The sequence below is a fragment of the Armigeres subalbatus genome, unplaced genomic scaffold (assembly GCF_024139115.2).
Source record: "Armigeres subalbatus isolate Guangzhou_Male unplaced genomic scaffold, GZ_Asu_2 Contig297, whole genome shotgun sequence".
Lineage (NCBI taxonomy): Eukaryota > Metazoa > Arthropoda > Insecta > Diptera > Culicidae > Armigeres > Armigeres subalbatus.
Window position 1 is genome coordinate 221,706 of NW_026943038.1, and position 17,709 is coordinate 239,414.

General features: G+C 36.8%; 1 protein-coding gene across 1 annotated transcript in view; it reads right to left on the reverse strand.

The window, feature by feature from the left end:
- LOC134203929 (ATP-binding cassette subfamily G member 4-like) overlaps window positions 1-17,709 on the reverse strand; it is an 83,672-nt gene that overhangs the window by 29,351 nt on the left and 36,612 nt on the right. The window contains 1 exon segment of the mRNA XM_062678766.1: window positions 1,534-1,648. Within this exon segment, the coding sequence (XP_062534750.1) occupies window positions 1,534-1,648 (115 nt within the window).

Genomic DNA, 17,709 nt, shown 5'->3' on the forward strand with positions numbered 1-17,709 from the left:
TTGTCGTTCCATGAAGGAAAATCGAATATCGATTCTTCATTTTAGAATCCAATGCCGCTTCTTTGCACAGGTAGCTGAACATGTTTGTTGGCACCTAGGCACTTAGTCAACTTCGGATAAACAACAAATTTCAAGTTTTTTTAATAACCGTAGCAGTGAATACAAACAGATTACATGAGTTTTTCAACATTTTTTGCGCTCTTATGTTTAGTGATATTTATCCTACAGTTCATTCCAGCTGCTGAGAATACCTATAGCTGATTATTTCTTTCTTGCAACAGTATTATTTGCTGTTATGCACTTATTAACCGCTACGTGGGCATCAAGTATAATGCGAGTAAGTAGTCATTGGGATCCGTAATTTCATAATTTATTCTTTGATTCCATCTGTACGTATTTCGTAGACTGAAACGAAAATAAAGCCCAGCCACTTTCAGCATGTTTTTGTTTTGTAATTTTTCCCTTAATAGAATCTATTGGGATGCCAAATTGGAAACAATGGAATTCCTAACTAAAATCAACTAAATTAAATGAAAAGAACTAAATGATTCAAATCCATTGCAAATTATTTTTAAAACCATTAAAATGGAATTCGTAATGATTCTCCAGTGGAATCACTCGAAATTCTTATCTGGAATTCGATGAGGTTTTAAAATGAGATTAGTAAAGATTTTCAATTTGACGCAATAAAAATTTCTGCATCCATTTACAGTAAACTTTTGGAACTCCGAACTGTAATTAATAGGGATGCCTAAGTGAAAATAACTTGCATGCGGATTTTTTACAATTCTATCACCCAATAAATAAATCTTACATGTTTTTGTAAGGTGTTGGTACACAAAACGTAAGCATTCAATGTTGGAATAATACAAAATTGTGTAAGATTCAATACAGTGATTGTATCAAAATCTTCCCAATTTGTATAAGCCCAAATTTTATACAGATTTTGCAAGGTGTAAATGCAGAGCTGTACTGCAATCCATTGGAATCTCGTTTAGACTTATTTGAGCTTCCTTTTTGTAATTTGTTACGACGTTCAGTGCAGATCGATTAGATTCACAATTGAAATCAAAGGAAATTGATATTAAAAAGATGATCGGTCAGTCCTACCCAAAGTAGGAGGAAATAGATAATCAAAAGTAATTATTTGAAATCAACAGATTCAAAGCTAACGTAAAAATGAGTATTAAAGTGCATGATTGCATAATGTGAAAGTGAGGCATAGAGACCATCATTATTGAACGGCACACAATCGGAGCGTGAAACTTTTTGACTAACGTTCATTGTCACTGGATGATAATAAAATATATTATAAGCAAATAAATTTGCAGTGTTCGACAGAGGACTCTGAGTTGGCATTCATTACCCGTACTAACCTTCCTAACATCTCCTTATATTACATAATTTGACACCCAATTGATAATTGATTTAGCTAATTCCCGCGCAAATTCTATCAGTACTGTTACATCCATTAGCCAACTAGCTTAACATCACGCTCATAATAATTCTTAGAGCACACAATTAAACACTCACGTGTAACCGGCCAGAATATCCAGCAGTGTGCTCTTCCCAGCTCCAGACGGTCCCATGATCGCCGTCAGCTCACCGGCGCGGAACTCTCCATTGATGTTCTTCAGGATATCCCGACCTGTAATCCAGAAGAAAAACCATTGTTATTAGCAGTGTGTTCGATCCAGTCGCGAAAACAAACATCTGTGCTGTGCTTTGATTTAGTGTCGCTGGTGTCCGATAACTGTATCGCTAATAATGAAAGCGCTTTAAACCAGAAAATGAACGCAGATAAATAAAAGCGCAGTTGGACATCTGTTCACATGCAAACGTTGTTGTTGACCTATTTGGGAATCATCGAACACGGTAAAGCGAGGAAAGCACAAAATAAGACCTTGATAACGGACGTTTCGTTTAGGTATACAGACTTGGAATGAAGACACCTGTAGCTTTCGTCCGCAAACCGTCTTATCACCCCCGGCCGGACACATAAGTGCAAATTTTCATTGTTTAGCAACCACCATTACTCAGTCAAGGGAGTGTCAATCATCATTTTTGCTGTTTGAGTAGCCACACGGTACGATGTGGACATCGCGCCATTTTAATGCACTTAGGGGCTGTCTAGTAAATAGCAATAAGTGAGTCTTCTTGAAAAATCGAAAAGGCGTTGGCCAAGGTACTTTAATGTCGATCCATAAAAAAAATTAACTTTAAATAGCCAAGTCCGTCTGAGTAGCCGACTCATTGGGGATTATCGCAAGGGGGTAGCAGTTGCGACTTGCGAGCAGATACGCGACCAATGTTCGTTTAACAATGTAACCTCCAGTCGAAGGCAGACAAGCAGTCAGTCGCTGCCCATCTAACCAGCACATAGGGAATTCAAGGGTATTATAAGAATCTTTTTATTCTAACACTCGATTCCATAATGCTTCAAATCGCATATTCCGTAAAAAGACATGTAATGTAACAATCATTCGAAAATCAGATACGATACCTCAACGGGAGTCCAAAATGCCCCCACTTCTCCTGCAGATGAACAATAAATTAACAAGAAAAATTTGCAAATGTGCATACGACTTTGCTCGACTCGAGCCGGGCAGGGTGTTACAGACCTCCGTTGTGTGTTTACAGTGCGACTGGCAGCATATTCGGATTGTTGTTTATGTTCTCGACAATAACACCGAGGAAGAGCTGCGAAAACAGGAAAATGTTTTACGAACTTCACGATGACGGAACGCAATGGCTGTGCAAAGCGGGTATCTACTTAATGCAAGGCAGTAAAAAGATGGAGCAAAGAGACATTTTTACGACATTTTGCCATAATGAGTATTTTGAGTTGATTAATTATATTCCGTTTGTAATGTGCGATGCTTATTGCATCGACTCAAAAATCTCAGTTTCATCGTCACAATAAAAGTATTTTGGTTTCCAGGATGTCAAATTAAGTTCATTTTCATTGGTGGTTGGACTAAAACTTTCGTGTGCATCCAAGTTGACAGAAAAATACATCGTAATTCAAGTCTTAATTCATATTACGTCTAAAGTTATTCGGTCAGTTATTTCAGTTATCACCTGTAACATTCATATTTTTTGGTGTGGTGTGCCCCACACTTTTTTGGACACGATCTCAGCGACGTGTATAACGTACTAAAACAGCTGTTAATACTTATCAATTCATGCGGCGCGTAAACAACCATCGAGCTGCATTAAATATATATATATATATATATATATATATATATATATATATATATATATATATATATATATATATATATATATATATATTTTTTTTAAAGAAATGCTACCTCTTCTGCACTACACTCCTGCACATATAGGGTAACGGCAAGTATTCTTGGTAGGCTATTGCGCTTCGGCACACCTTCCAAAGGCGCAGTTGCATCTCTAAGCTTTATTTTGAATAGCTCCATCGTAAATTCCCTAGCCAGCACCCACAATTACAGAGGAGTTTTGGCAAAATAATTTAAAAATTTCGAATGGGAAATTCGAAGTCATAATGAATTTTAATATTTGTATCGCCCTTATTCAACTTATCCTTCAGTTTTTGGTACTGAATTAGATGCGTTTCAACTCACAATTGATTTGAATCGTTCAAGAGTTTTTAAATTTTGAGTTTTCCCACATTGGGTAGTGTCTTTGGTTTTCAACAGATTGACGGGAATAAGACCTTGCCGAGAATACCATCCGTAACCCTACTTGTCTTTGTTTATTCTTTTTTCGTGCTATTTTCATATATGTACTTCCAAATCTTAGTGGATTGCTCTCATCCTTTCTACCAGTAACTACCCAGTATACATTTTTATTATCCATATGTCTTCCCATCCTGCCCTTTTCGAAACTGTTCTTTCAAGCTTGTTTTTTTTTTCCATTTTTTTTTTGTACAATATGTCATAAGGCTAACATTTATGCTCAGTGAGCCCAGGAAAATTTCCTAGATCGATGGGGAATCAATCCCAAACATCTTCAGCATTGTAGCTGCGCGTATTGTATTGTGCGTATCAGTATTGTAGCTGCGCGTATAACCGCTTGCTTCCGATAAAGTAGTCTTACACCCCGCGAATCATGTTTACGTTGCTCTGTGAACGGTTTCAACGTGAAAAATGAAAAATTCGACCTAAAAACCAGCTGAAATTTATCCCGAGGTCAGATGATGAATATACAATACATAGAAGCAATAAGATGAAGTACCAAAGAAACAAGTCATTATTATGGCTTGTCGTTATTTTTGCATTAAAAAAAAGCCTCCATATCAACCACATGATTCAAACGATTATAAATAGACTCTTCAAGGTGAACTGAAAAATTAACAGTATTCCAGTTGGGAACAGTCCTACACCCCGTTATTTAGCATCGCTCCAAATTTATTATCAAAATTTTGCACCGACATCACACCATTTAACAACGGCACAAAGCAACTTCGCGCCACAACCATCGCCACCAAACGACATTGAGATTTTGTTTGCTCTTCTAATCTCTTCTGGTTTTCTTCTCCATTTCGCTAATCGCGCATCCGCCACGGTCATGCGATGGCTCCCTTTGCCAAATTTTCGCACTGACCCGCGCGCGCGCGCCCATCATGATGTGACAACCGACGAACCGAGTTCGCTTGGCACGCAGTCGCTGCCGTCGTCTGTCGAAGCATGCGTTGGAGCTTGCGAATTCGGTCGTCGTCTAGGCGACGCGGCGATGCGATTTTAGCGGATGAGGCACGCACATCGCTGTTCGTTGTATTGTCGTCGCTTGGTGCGGTGTGTGAGGTTAACGAACTAATGGTTAGAAACAAGACGGTTTAAGCTGATAGGGTTGGTGTATGAATAGTCGTGGCAGTGCGTTTGATATTTCTATGATCTTTATTCAAATAACCCATATTGTGATATGGAAATGCTAATATCATCTTCCAAACTTGGACGTACATGTTCATGATAGCATTAGAGGCGAAAGTATAGAATTGATAGTTCCGTTAGGATACGGCAGGCATGAAGAATGTTTTTATAGAAGTCGATTTGAAAGCGAGCGGAGGGCAATATTTGTGATGGCATATATCGCACGACCTTCCTTCTGCCAAGCTCCCGTATGAAGGGGAGGAAGAATATCAGTGTGGAAGCTGATATATCTCCACTGGCAAAAGGAAGGTGGTTTGACTTGCTCATATGCCATCGCGTGCGGAAGGATTTGCTATCGACGAGTACTGTCCCCAAATTTCTAATATGACATCAGCATTTAGTCGAATAGGATTTTTATTGCACAGTTCTGTTTTCTCATTGCGTCCGTCTCGTCGCAACCAACTTGGCTGCCTCGGAGAGAACAAAGCAGAGAAAGGCACTGCTGCTGTACCGTCGACCAATAACATTGATGGATGCCCCCACCAAGGGTAGTACACTAAATTAATGATTTCGTGTGTGTTACTTCTACGTGAAGTTAAACGATTTACAATGATATGGAAATGCTAATATCATCTTCCAAACTTGGACGTACATGTTCATGATAGCATTAGAGGCGAAAGTATAGAATTGATAGTTCCGTTAGGATACGGCAGGCATGAAGAATGTTTTTATAGAAGTCGATTTGAAAGCGAGCGGAGGGCAATATTTGTGATGGCATATATCGCACGACCTTCCTTCTGCCAAGCTCCCGTATGAAGGGGGAGGGAAGAATATCAGTGTGGAAGCTGATATATCTCCACTGGCAAAAGGAAGGTGGTTTGACTTCTTTCATATGCCATCGCGTGCGGAAGGATTTGCTATCGACGAGTACTGTCTCCGAATTTCTAATATGACATCAGCATTTAGTCGAATAGGATTTTTATTGCACAGTTCTGTTTTATAATTGCGTCCGTCTCGTCGCAACCAATTTGGCTGCCTCGGAGAGAACAAAGCAGAGAAAGGCACTGCTGCTGTACCGTCGACCAATAACAGCTTAATTGATGGATGGATGAGCAAGTCAAACCACCTTCCTTTTCAATTAATTGCATATTATTCGGCAACTCGGCCGTACGAAAACCATTTTTTTGTTAAATATCTTGGCTGTGCATATGCACAGCATATGTTTCGAAATGGACAAATTGATATGAAATTTGCGAAAAAGAATCCACGTGTCTTGGAGGACTCGAACCCTCAACCTCCTACTCTCTAGATAGGCGTGATAACCCCTACACAACAAGACCACTTAAAGGTCACGTTTGCGGAAAAGCCATCAGAATCCGAGTACCAACCTCCACCGCGGTTAGCTCTCTTTTGCAAATTGAATATCTTTCGGATGCTTGATTTGCCCAATCTCCACATTTGCTTTACTGTTGTATATCCACAGCCAAGCGAGTGCACATTGTTTATTAAACGAGAGGATCGCACTCCATGCCCCCCAGCAACGGACTGGGCGGGACGGTATAGAATGCAATTTCAATCGCACTCTGCTGTGCCAAAGGCTTGCTTGGCTAAAGCATTTGATGAGTTTGATTGCCTTTACGTAAACGGTCGCGTGTACTCAGACGACTAATGACGGTGAAAGACCGACACTTGATTACAATTAATTGCATATTATTCGGCAACTCGGCCGTACGAAAACCATTTTTTGTTAAATATCTTGGCTGTGCATATGCACAGCATATGTTTCGAAATGGACAAATTGATATGAAATTTGCGAAAAAGAATCCACGTGTCTTGGAGGGACTCGGACCCTCAACCTCCTACTCTCTAGATAGGCGTGATAACCCCTACACAACAAGACCACTTAAAGGTCACGTTTGCGGAAAAGCCATCAGAATCCGAGTACCAACCTCCACCGCGGTTAGCTCTCTTTTTTGCAAATTGAATATCTTTCGGATGCTTGATTTGCCCAATCTCCACATTTGCTTTACTGTTGTATATCCACAGCCAAGCGAGTGCACATTGTTTATTAAACGAGAGGATCGCACTCCATGCCCCCCAGCAACGGACTTCGGGTTCGAGTCCCTCCAAGACACGTGGATTCTTTTTCGCAAATTTCATATCAATTTGTCCATTTCGAAACATATGCTGTGCATATGCACAGCCAAGATATTTAACAAAAAAAATGGTTTTCGTACGGCCGAGTTGCCGAATAATATGCAATTAATTGTAATCAAGTGTCGGTCTTTCACCGTCATTAGTCGTCTGAGTACACGCGACCGTTTACGTAAAGGCAATCAAACTCATCAAATGCTTTAGCCAAGCAAGCCTTTGGCACAGCAGAGTGCGATTGAATTCGCATTCTATACCGTCCCGCCCAGTCCGTTGCTGGGGGGCATGGAGTGCGATCCTCTCGTTTAATAAACAATGTGCACTCGCTTGGCTGTGGATATACAACAGTAAAGCAAATGTGGAGATTGGGCAAATCAAGCATCCGGAAGATATTCAATTTGCAAAAAAGAGAGCTAACCGCGGTGGAGGTTGGTACTCAGATTCTGATGGCTTTTCCGCAAACGTGACCTTTAAGTGGTCTTGTTGTGTAGGGGTTATCACGCCTATCTAGAGAGTAGGAGGTTGAGGGTTCGAGTCCCTCCAAGACACGTGGATTCTTTTTCGCAAATTTCATATCAATTTGTCCATTTCGAAACATATGCTGTGCATATGCACAGCCAAGATATTTAACACCTTCCTTTTGCCAGTGGAGATATATCAGCTTCCACACTGATATTCTTCCCTCCCCCTTCATACGGGAGCTTGGCAGAAGGAAGGTCGTGCGATATATGCCATCACAAATATTGCCCTCCGCTCGCTTTCAAATCGACTTCTATAAAAACATTCTTCATGCCTGCCGTATCCTAACGGAACTATCAATTCTATACTTTCGCCTCTAATGCTATCATGAACATGTACGTCCAAGTTTGGAAGATGATATTAGCATTTCCATATCATTGTAAATCGTTTAACTTCACGTAGAAGTAACACACACGAAATCATTAATTTAGTGTAACCCATATTGATTTTCAGCTTGATGTACCTGAATAAAATATTATCAACACTCAACAGTACATAGTACAATAAGATTACATTTGGGATAGTTTAATATTTCTAACAAATATTTTAAGAAGAGTTGTTTGTAGTATATTTCCCTAATAGCCTAATAGCTAATTATTGTAATTTTTAAATTCCTGATATATTCTCAATGGTAAGTGACCTAACGAATTTTATCTCTGTAAGCAGCACAAAATTGTGCATTTCTAAAGAGTCACATCACTAGGCAACCCACTAATAAAAAGTTAGATGTATTTCCTTTCCTCTTATTGACGAATTCGAGAGGAAAAAAGAAGAAGACATGCGATGGTGAGGAACAACAAAATCGTTCATGGCAAAGTATACGGCGGTAATTTTAAAATGTCCGTAAAAAAAATTAAAACTAATTCTAATTAAAAACTAATCAATGGAAAGTGCGAGAAAAAGGCAAAACTATATTTTGAGTGCATTATACGGAAAAATGTTTTTTTTTTCGGAATAATGTGTTCTAAATGTAGTTTTCCGGCCGACAGCTTATCCCTTGAAAAAGGTCCAATACACGGGACCGAAACGTCGGGCTAAGGCAAACTAGCCGTCTCAATTAAATTAGACTGGGAAAGCCAACGTCAAAATATCCATTTTACCATTCGCAATCTCCTACAATTGAATATTGAATTATTATTAATTGTCATTTTTGTTAAGTTTTAACTCTCGCCTAGGATATTGTAGCTGCAGTAATGCAATGTTGAGCAAAGTTGTATAATGACTTATAAGCTGTAAGTCCTTCATTGAAACTATTTTAAATTTTACCATTTAACTGAGACGTAAACAAATGATGTGCCAAATTGAATAAGAAGGAACGGTTATTTATTAAATCCATATAATACGTTTTCCAAGCAATAAATAATGCGTTCACCATTTATTTCTCATGGGTGGGTCATTTTGCGGATGTATGCTGGATAAAATGGCTGTCGTCGGCGCAAAATGAAATTTTGTTGCAAGATAATGATTGTTTAGGTTTGTTGCTGTCAGAAATTGGGAATGGAAAACAAATTGGCCGAAAAAGGACCACTATTTTAGTCAAGATATGGTTCATTTGGGTAGAATTGTCCTCAAAGTAAAAATACTATCGAGTAATGACTGTAGGATCTTCAATGGCGTCAGAAGAGGTCTCAGTGATGACCATTGGCGTACGTTGTTGAAGAATATTTTATCGTAAAGACGGCGTCAGTGGTACCTCATCGAGTTGCAGCATCTCCTAATTGAAATTTCTTGCAGATGCAAACTATCATTAGGTTGCTGTTAGTTGTTGAAAATGCGCATTATCAAAAGTAAATCGGTCAACAACAACATTATTGCACTCATTTGGGTGCTTTAATGAGAAACCAATATTAGAACAATAGTTACATGACTACATTTAGCTGAATTAGCTTGGGCAAGTGTTCAAATAGTGTATTCTCTGCGTCCCGCAATAAGTTATGTCGTTTTCGTTTATTCCGAACGGTGTACACCGGCGCTGCAATATTTGCCACCGCCAATACGAACGGTTTGGGTGCAACTTTTTGACTGCCAACACATGTTTTCGATGGTGTTGGTCAATCAAATCTTGAAAACGTAAAAAATAGTTTCTTATTCGTTTTGTTTATTGTTAGTAACATATTTAAATGTAAAAAAATCTTCAAAAAAAACAAGTGGCCCTTGTAGGATTTGAAAAATTGTGAATGCTAGAAATTTATGAAATCTAGCCTTTTGCACGAATTCCAATTTTATTATTTGTTTATATTTATTTGAAAACTAGTAAACATGAAGATTGATTCAAATACCGCCATCGAGGGTGACGATATGAGAATGAGTCATTGCTGTTACTGGCAGCCAGGAGATTGATAACAAAATCGTTCAAAAAGGACTTTTATAATGAATTAGTTTTCTTGCTGCTAAAAACATTCTAAGTTATTTAAACACTGACCTATTATCAACCCCATTTGACCCATTGTCACCCTTGATGACGGTATCAAAATTATCGTAGAATTTGAGTTTTATCGAAAAACAATGAGTTTATGGACTTCAACATAAATTATTTTATCTCTACATGGTTACAATACACAATACAATATTTACTTCAAAGGCGATCTTTAGAAACTTTTTTTTGCTCCAATTATTTCATATGAATAGAATATATTATACAATGCATTTATTATAATAGTTGAAAAATTCAGGTATGAGGTAGGTAGGTATGATCCATGTTTTGAATTGAAGTCCACATAAAGACACTACTTACATCATTGCTATAAAAATATGACGCGCAGAACTGATTAAAGTTAAAACCAAGAACACTGTTCTTGTCCGCATATGTGCAAATATAAATTATTTTTCGATTTCAAAATAGTTGTGTAAATTGACTATTAATTTGAGATCTATTTTAGAATTTCACAGTGAAAAAATGTTAAACCATGACAATATTCGTTTGAAAAGTTAAAATAGACTGACTAATCGATTTACTGCATTATGAAAAGTAAACTTATAGAACTAATGAACATTTTTATAACTATGTATATTAATTTGCAAGCTAATATTAAATATAGAAAGATCTTTCTATAAACATTTAACATGTACTGTGAAATTTGATCTCCTTTTTTAATGTCTACCTAGTTTCGTTAATTTTGATATATTTAATCGTTTATTTCAATCACTGATAGTTGGAATAATTCATAAATATTATAATAAATTGTACATTTATAGAAAGTTCTTGGATAAAGATTCTTTGCAGCTTTTGATTTTACTTCAACAACATTGATACAAATAATTAAATATAATTTTAATGAGGCATAGATATCAGCAAATAATAAAATAAAAACATAGCTACCCGAAAGACTTAATAACAAAATCTATAGGAAACTTATGACAGCTTATGACAAGTATTAGTACCACGTGGTGCCTACCCGCAACACTCACTTCGGGCAGAGTGTAGATTTTTCTGCAACGGTGGCAAAATGGTGCAAAAATGGAACTGAACCGTTTTTTAAAACGAACGATTCCAGTGCAAGTTTGCCTACACCGGTGCAAGCGGTGCGAATAAACAAAAACGACATAAAATAGTTTGATGGACAAGACATCAGAATTTTCCAAAGTCAAGTTTATCTATCTCTTCAAAGCTTGTCGAGCTATGCAATTTGGCACGATAACATGGAATATGATGGTGGTCGGATCCTTCGGTTGATGAATTGCTGGAGAACGGACGGTGGGGTGATGGGGAGGCAATCAGCTCTTAAGCCTTGAAAGAGGCTAATTGTTTTTTTTATGGTGGAGTAAAAAATTATAGTTGATATATATTTTTCCTTCTAATATTGTATATCTTGAATGTATTGTTAAAACTGAATCCAAATTCTATGACTTTTGGTGCATGGGAACTAAGTTAAGTTATCTTTAAAAAATTCGCCTATTGACCACATGGGAACAGGCCCTCAAACTTTGAAGTTTCTGGGCAGGTAGCGGAGGGGGTCGAAGGCTTTCATTATCTTGACAGTCCGATAGCGTCGAATGGTGGAATACAAGAGCACGAGACAGGAAGGCTGAGGCTACCCGACTAGAAGAGCATACGAAAAACTGATCACTATTTTAACACATTGTGATATCTATAACTTATTTCGATAAAATTTTGTTCTTACTTCCTTTATCTTTCAAATGGTTTACCATAATATGGTTTCAAAAATGCTCAACATCAAATTACCCAAAAGCAGGCTACAAACTGGATGTATCAAAGTCATATGGATCACCATACGCTGTTACAATTTGAAAAGATTTAATTTACAATGGGCGTAATTTCATGTTCTAAAATGAAATAATCATGACCTGATAAAAACAAAAATGTATGATTGTAGATCACAATCTGGAGACCTATTACGACCTGTTAAAATTTCTAACTGCATAGTAAGCAATATATTTTGTATCTGATTCAGTTATAAATTTCTAAGAAAATAAGCTATTTTTGTGGAAAAAATGCAACAAAATTTGATAGCTTTTTGATTGAATATTTTAACAACTTCATGCAACAAGTTTCTAACAAATTTTGTTATTGTATAACATAATAACGAATGTTGATATAATTTTGATATGACCTTCTAGTCGGGATTCATTATATAATATACAATTAAATTTTACTTCCGAACCCCTTGATGGATTTCCACCAAATTTAGAACACATATTCTCTGTTCTAAGAAGATAATTATAGTAATATTGAGAGGGTCATTGGAAGAGAGTGAAGAGAGAGTTTCTTGTTTAGTTATCGATTAATTCAGTGTAACTTCTGAAATCCTTGGCCGATTTCAACCATATTTAGAACACACATTCTTCATATTGAGAAGACAACGATATTATGGGTGTGATGGTATTCGAAAAAGGAGGGTGTGAGAGGAGAGGTTTTATTTAGTATTCGATCAACTCAGTGCCCCCATGACTGATTTCAACTAAATTTGGAACAGCATATTCTCTCTCCTAAGGACACAAATTTATTGATGGTTGGTAGGTTATTCGAAAATGGGAAGAGTGTAAGGGAGGGATCTTGTTTAGTTAATGATAAATTTAGTTTAATTTAGTTTAGTGGAACACTATGTCTAAGGAAACCTATTTTAGGCTGTCATAGAGGGCGTATTTACGAAACGAACAGTTTTGTATAGCTTTTTTTTATTATATTTTTAATATTTTTTTAATTTTTTTTTAGAATGAATTCCTGGGGAAATTTAGAATGAATTCCTGGGGGAATTCAGAATGAATCCCTGGGAGAATTTGAAATGAATTCCTGGGGAAATTCAGAGTGAATTCCTTAGGAAATTCAAATTTAATTCCTTGGGGAATTCAGAATGAATTCCTGGGGGAATTCAGAATGAATTCCTGGGGGAATTCAGAATGAATTCCTGGGGGAACTCAGAATGAATTCCTGGGGGAACTCAGAATGAATTCCTGGGAGAAATCAGAATGAATTCCTGGGGGAATTCAAATTGAATTCCTGGGGGAATTCAGAATGAATTCCCGGAGGAATTCAGAATGAATTGCTGGAGGAATTTCAGAATGAATTCCTGGGGGAATTCAGAATGAATTGCTGGATGAATTTAGAATGAATTCCTAGGGGAATTCAGAATGAATTCGTGGGGGAATTCACAATGAATTCCTGGGGGAATTCAGAATAAATTCCTGGGTGAATTCAGAATGAATTCCTGGGGAAATTCAGAATGAATTCCTGGGGAAATTCAGGATGAATTTTAGTAATTCTTCTTGGAGCTCCTCCAGGATTCCTTTCTGGAATTTCTTCAAAAATTCTTCTTTGAGCTCCTCTAGAAATTACTCCTGTAGATCCTCCTGTAGTTCTTCCAAATATTTTTCCTTCGAATTTTCAGGAGCTTTTCCAGGGTTTCCTTCCCGGAGGAATTTCAGGAGGAAATCAAAAAGGATATGCTTGTGGAACTTCAGGATGGATTCCTAGAAGAGCTTCAGGAGACACTCCTGAAGGGTCTCGAGGAGAAATTTCTGATCGAACCAAAAAAGGAATCACTGGAGAAGTTCCAGGATGATTTTCTGAAGGAACTCTCAAAAATATCTGGGTGGAGTTATCGTAGGAACTTCAGGAGAAATTTCTGGTGGAATTCGAGAAGTAATTCTTGGAAGGATGTCATGACACATTTGTGGAAGAACTTCAGAGTGAGATTGTGAAGGAACTGCAGGAGAAATTGTTATGGGCTCCTTTCGTGGAATTTCAGGCTGAACTTCAGGATATAATCTACGAGGAACTGCAGAAGGAATGTATGTAGAAATTCTCTAAGATCTCTTTGTATAGCTCCTTCAGGAAATCCAGCTGGATTTCCTGGTTGAACTCTAGGAATAATTCTTATAAGTAATGCAAGAGTAATTTTTGTGGACACGTGGAGGATCTCCACTCTCAGAATTCCTGAATTCCCAAATTTCTAAACTCCTAAACTAACAAATTCCTGAATTCCCAAATTAATAAATTCTTGAATTCAAAATTTCATAAATTGCTAAATTCACAAATTTCTAAATGTCTAAAATCGTGAATTCCCAAGTTTCTAAATTCCTGAATTCCTAAATTCTTAAATATCTAAGTTCGTTAGTTCCTAAATTCGTCGTCGCCCATAACCAAGACGTTGGGCAAGAAGATTCACGCCTCGATTGTGTGCTATTCAATAGATGGTATCTATGCTTCCCATTCACATTCTTTCGCTTCATACTTGTTCGTACCATAGTGAACGGATTTCAATCTGTTGGTTTTCAAATTTTGTTTATAACTGTTGTTTATCGATTCGATTTTAAATTCCTAAATTCCAAAATATTAATTTTTACAAACTGGATTTTAAGAAACACAGATAAAACTAACTATTTATGAAACATAATGTTAATTTTCATAATACATAATGTGCAAGTTGTGCTTGTAAGTGTAAGTGACTTGTAAGTGCTGCAAAAAGCGTGGAACGGAATAATCCGGCTGGTTCTCAGCGGTCGATGTACAGATTTACAATCTGTAGTCGCTAACGAAATCCTGATATTCTACAGATTGTAACTGGAAAGAATCATGATAATTGGACTAAAAACAGCTGAGATATATCGGGGCAAACTTGCCGTTCCAGGTTTTTGCAGGGGTTGGTACTTACAGTGGTTATAGGGATTTTTTTTGTTGACAACTACACTTTTTTATGGAATCAGGCCATCAAAACATTTTGATAAGAAATTATGTTATGTCACCACTTGATTGTACCTTTGGCAGATACGTATTTTGACCTCAACAGTGAGGCCGTCTTCAGTGTCTCGCACTTGTCTCGACTTGCCAAGGCATCAAAACTATGATTTTATTTATGTAACATTATGATTCTTGATAGAAAATAAAAGAAATATTCATATTGCTTTTCCCCCACACTTTTTACTTGCACTTTTCAATACAACTTCACTATTTCAAAACTTCCATAAAATAGTTTAATTTTAGATTTTTTTCATTTTCTCCTCCCCTGCCCTACGAACCTTTCAAGAGCTCCCGCACGTCAAATAAATTGAATACTCTTATCGGCCTTAGTCAAAAGCAATACGTGACAAAAACTTATTTTCAAGAAAAAATGGGTTAAATGTATTTAATATTTTTACGTTTCTCCCAAATTATGTAAAAGTTCTGAAGATTACAAACTTTCCATAATTATTTATTTTTATCATAAATCCTAAATAAAGATGTTGCCGCAAAAGCTTTAAACCGAAACATTTTTTGCTACGTCGGATGGAAATTTGATCAAAATATCAAGTAAGTCCCTCTGCTCGAAACATCTTTTATTTGCATATAAGAAAAATGTTTCGTGGGGCAAATTTCAGCTCGAGACAAATGATACAACACATCACAAACATAACACTTGATAAACTTACCACTTTCCCCTACTTTAATAGGTGTAAATCAAACCATGGGACCACTACAGGTACATGCACCCTCAGCGGTTGTATTCCGAACAGTCTATAAAACGGTCTGCTTGATTAATCCGCCAATATTGTTTAGATCTCTACTGAACCAACTGAAATGACTATCTCGAACATTGTTGCAGATGTTCTCTCCCGTTTTTTTGCAATTCCATCATAGACTTTTCATGACAAGATTGTGGGCAGCAAAAAAAGCGGTTTTCGATAGTATGGTAACCAGAGATGCCAGATTTGAAGACATGTCTTCAATTTGAAGACATTTGAATCTCTGTGAAGACATTTATTTCGTGAAGACATTTTGAAGACTTTTCAAAATATTTGAAGACTTATCTACTTATTTGAAGACACTTGAAGACAATCAATAAGCCAGCGAATAGAAAATACAATTTCATTACTTATAAGCTTATAAATTCCGCGACCTTTATGTAAACTAGGTATATAAATATTACAAAACTTATAATAGTCTTTGTCTCGAGCTTAGAATCTCAAACATAAAATACATTCACACTAGCCGGTTGATAACTGCAACGCATTTAAGACCTCATACACACTTAACTTTGAGCTGTGCGCTGGTGAAAGAAATCCCGATGGTAGCATTCGTTTGTATTTTTCTTGGTGGCGTCTTTAAAAAGGTATTTAGATAATTTCGGAACGCAACGACCTATCTAATTTGCGGCAAACATAGACTTATTCTTCTATGACTAGATTTAATCTATTCAACCTTTGAGCTAGAAGTTTTTTTTCTAAATTCATTCTGAATGGCATATGCATACCATCATTCCACATTCCGGATATTTAATCCGCCGGGAAACTTTTTTTGAATTTCCCGTGGATTTTTGAAAGACTTTTCAGTGAAAATTTAAAAGATTTTTTCGTGAATTTCATAAGGAGAATTCCGGTGAGGAATTTCTTTTCTAAATTTAAAAGAATTTACATTGAAAATTCAGTTAAAATTATCGTGGAAATTTATAATAATTTCCGTTAAAAAGAAATAAAGGAAATACTTAGTTTTACTGAGCCCCCACAAAATATCCCTTTTGATTTCCGCAAGAAATTTGCCTCAATTAATTCTCATAGAAAATTCTTACGAATGTCGACAAGAAATTGAAATTGTTTTGGCATTCCACTAAAAAGCTCAAAATAATTTTCTTAACAATTGTTTTGGTGTTAAATAGATATTTCTCAGATCTTCCATGGTAAATTACTATTTACAGGAAAATGTTTCGTAAAAGAAATCCGGAGGAAACTTATTACATACCTTCGCTAAATTCTTCCTTGAATTCCTTTGGTAATTCTTCAAGAAATATCTTTGGACATTCTTCCAGTATTTTATCTGAGAATTCCTTTATAAATTTCTCCAAAAAATCGTTCTAGTGTTGTTTCTGTCTTTCCTCCCGAATTTCCTACACGAATTTGTCCGGAAGTTTCAGGAATTTCTCCGAAAAATCCTCCAGGAATACCTTTGGAATTTCTTCTAGGAGCTGTAAGGTCATCCGAGAATTCCAGCGAAAGAACTTCCAAGAATTCCTTCGGAAGATCCTCCTTAATTACTCCGGTAGTTCCTCCACGAATTCCTCCTGCAGTTCTCTCAGGAATTCCTCCGGAAGTTCTTCCAGAAATTCTTCCGAAAGTTCCCCCAGAATTTTCAAAAATTCCCGCTTAAGCTCCTCCACTGATCCCTCCGGAAGTTTCCCCAGAAATTCCTTTGGAAGTTTCTCCAGGAATTCGTCTGGAAGATTCTCCAAGAGTGATGCCGAAAGATTCTATATAGTATACTACGGAATTTCTCTGGTATTTCCTCCAGGGTTTCTGCAGCTATTTCTCAAAAAGCTCCTCCAAGAATTCCTCAGGATGTTTCTCTAGAAATTTCTTCAGGAATTCCATCGGATATTCCTTCAGTAATTCCTCAGGAATATCGTTCAGAAATTTCTCCAAAAACTCCCTCCGGAATTCATCTCGAAGTTCCTATAGGAATTCCTTCTTAAGTTTCTCCAAGAATTCCTTCTGAAAATCCTCAAGCAATTCCTCCGGAAGTTCCTTCAAAAATTTCTCCAGAAGTTTCTTCAGTTAATCTTCTGGGTGTTCCAACAGGAATTCTTCGGGAAATTTCGTCTGGATGTTTTTCAAGTATTATAAGTAATTTTGAAACCTTACAGGGTATTCTTTAAAAATAAATTTGGAAGAATTTCACATGGAAGTTTAGTTAAAAAATCCGGTGGAATTTTAACCAGACTCAATATAAAATCCAGGGGAAACTCGTTATACACTATCT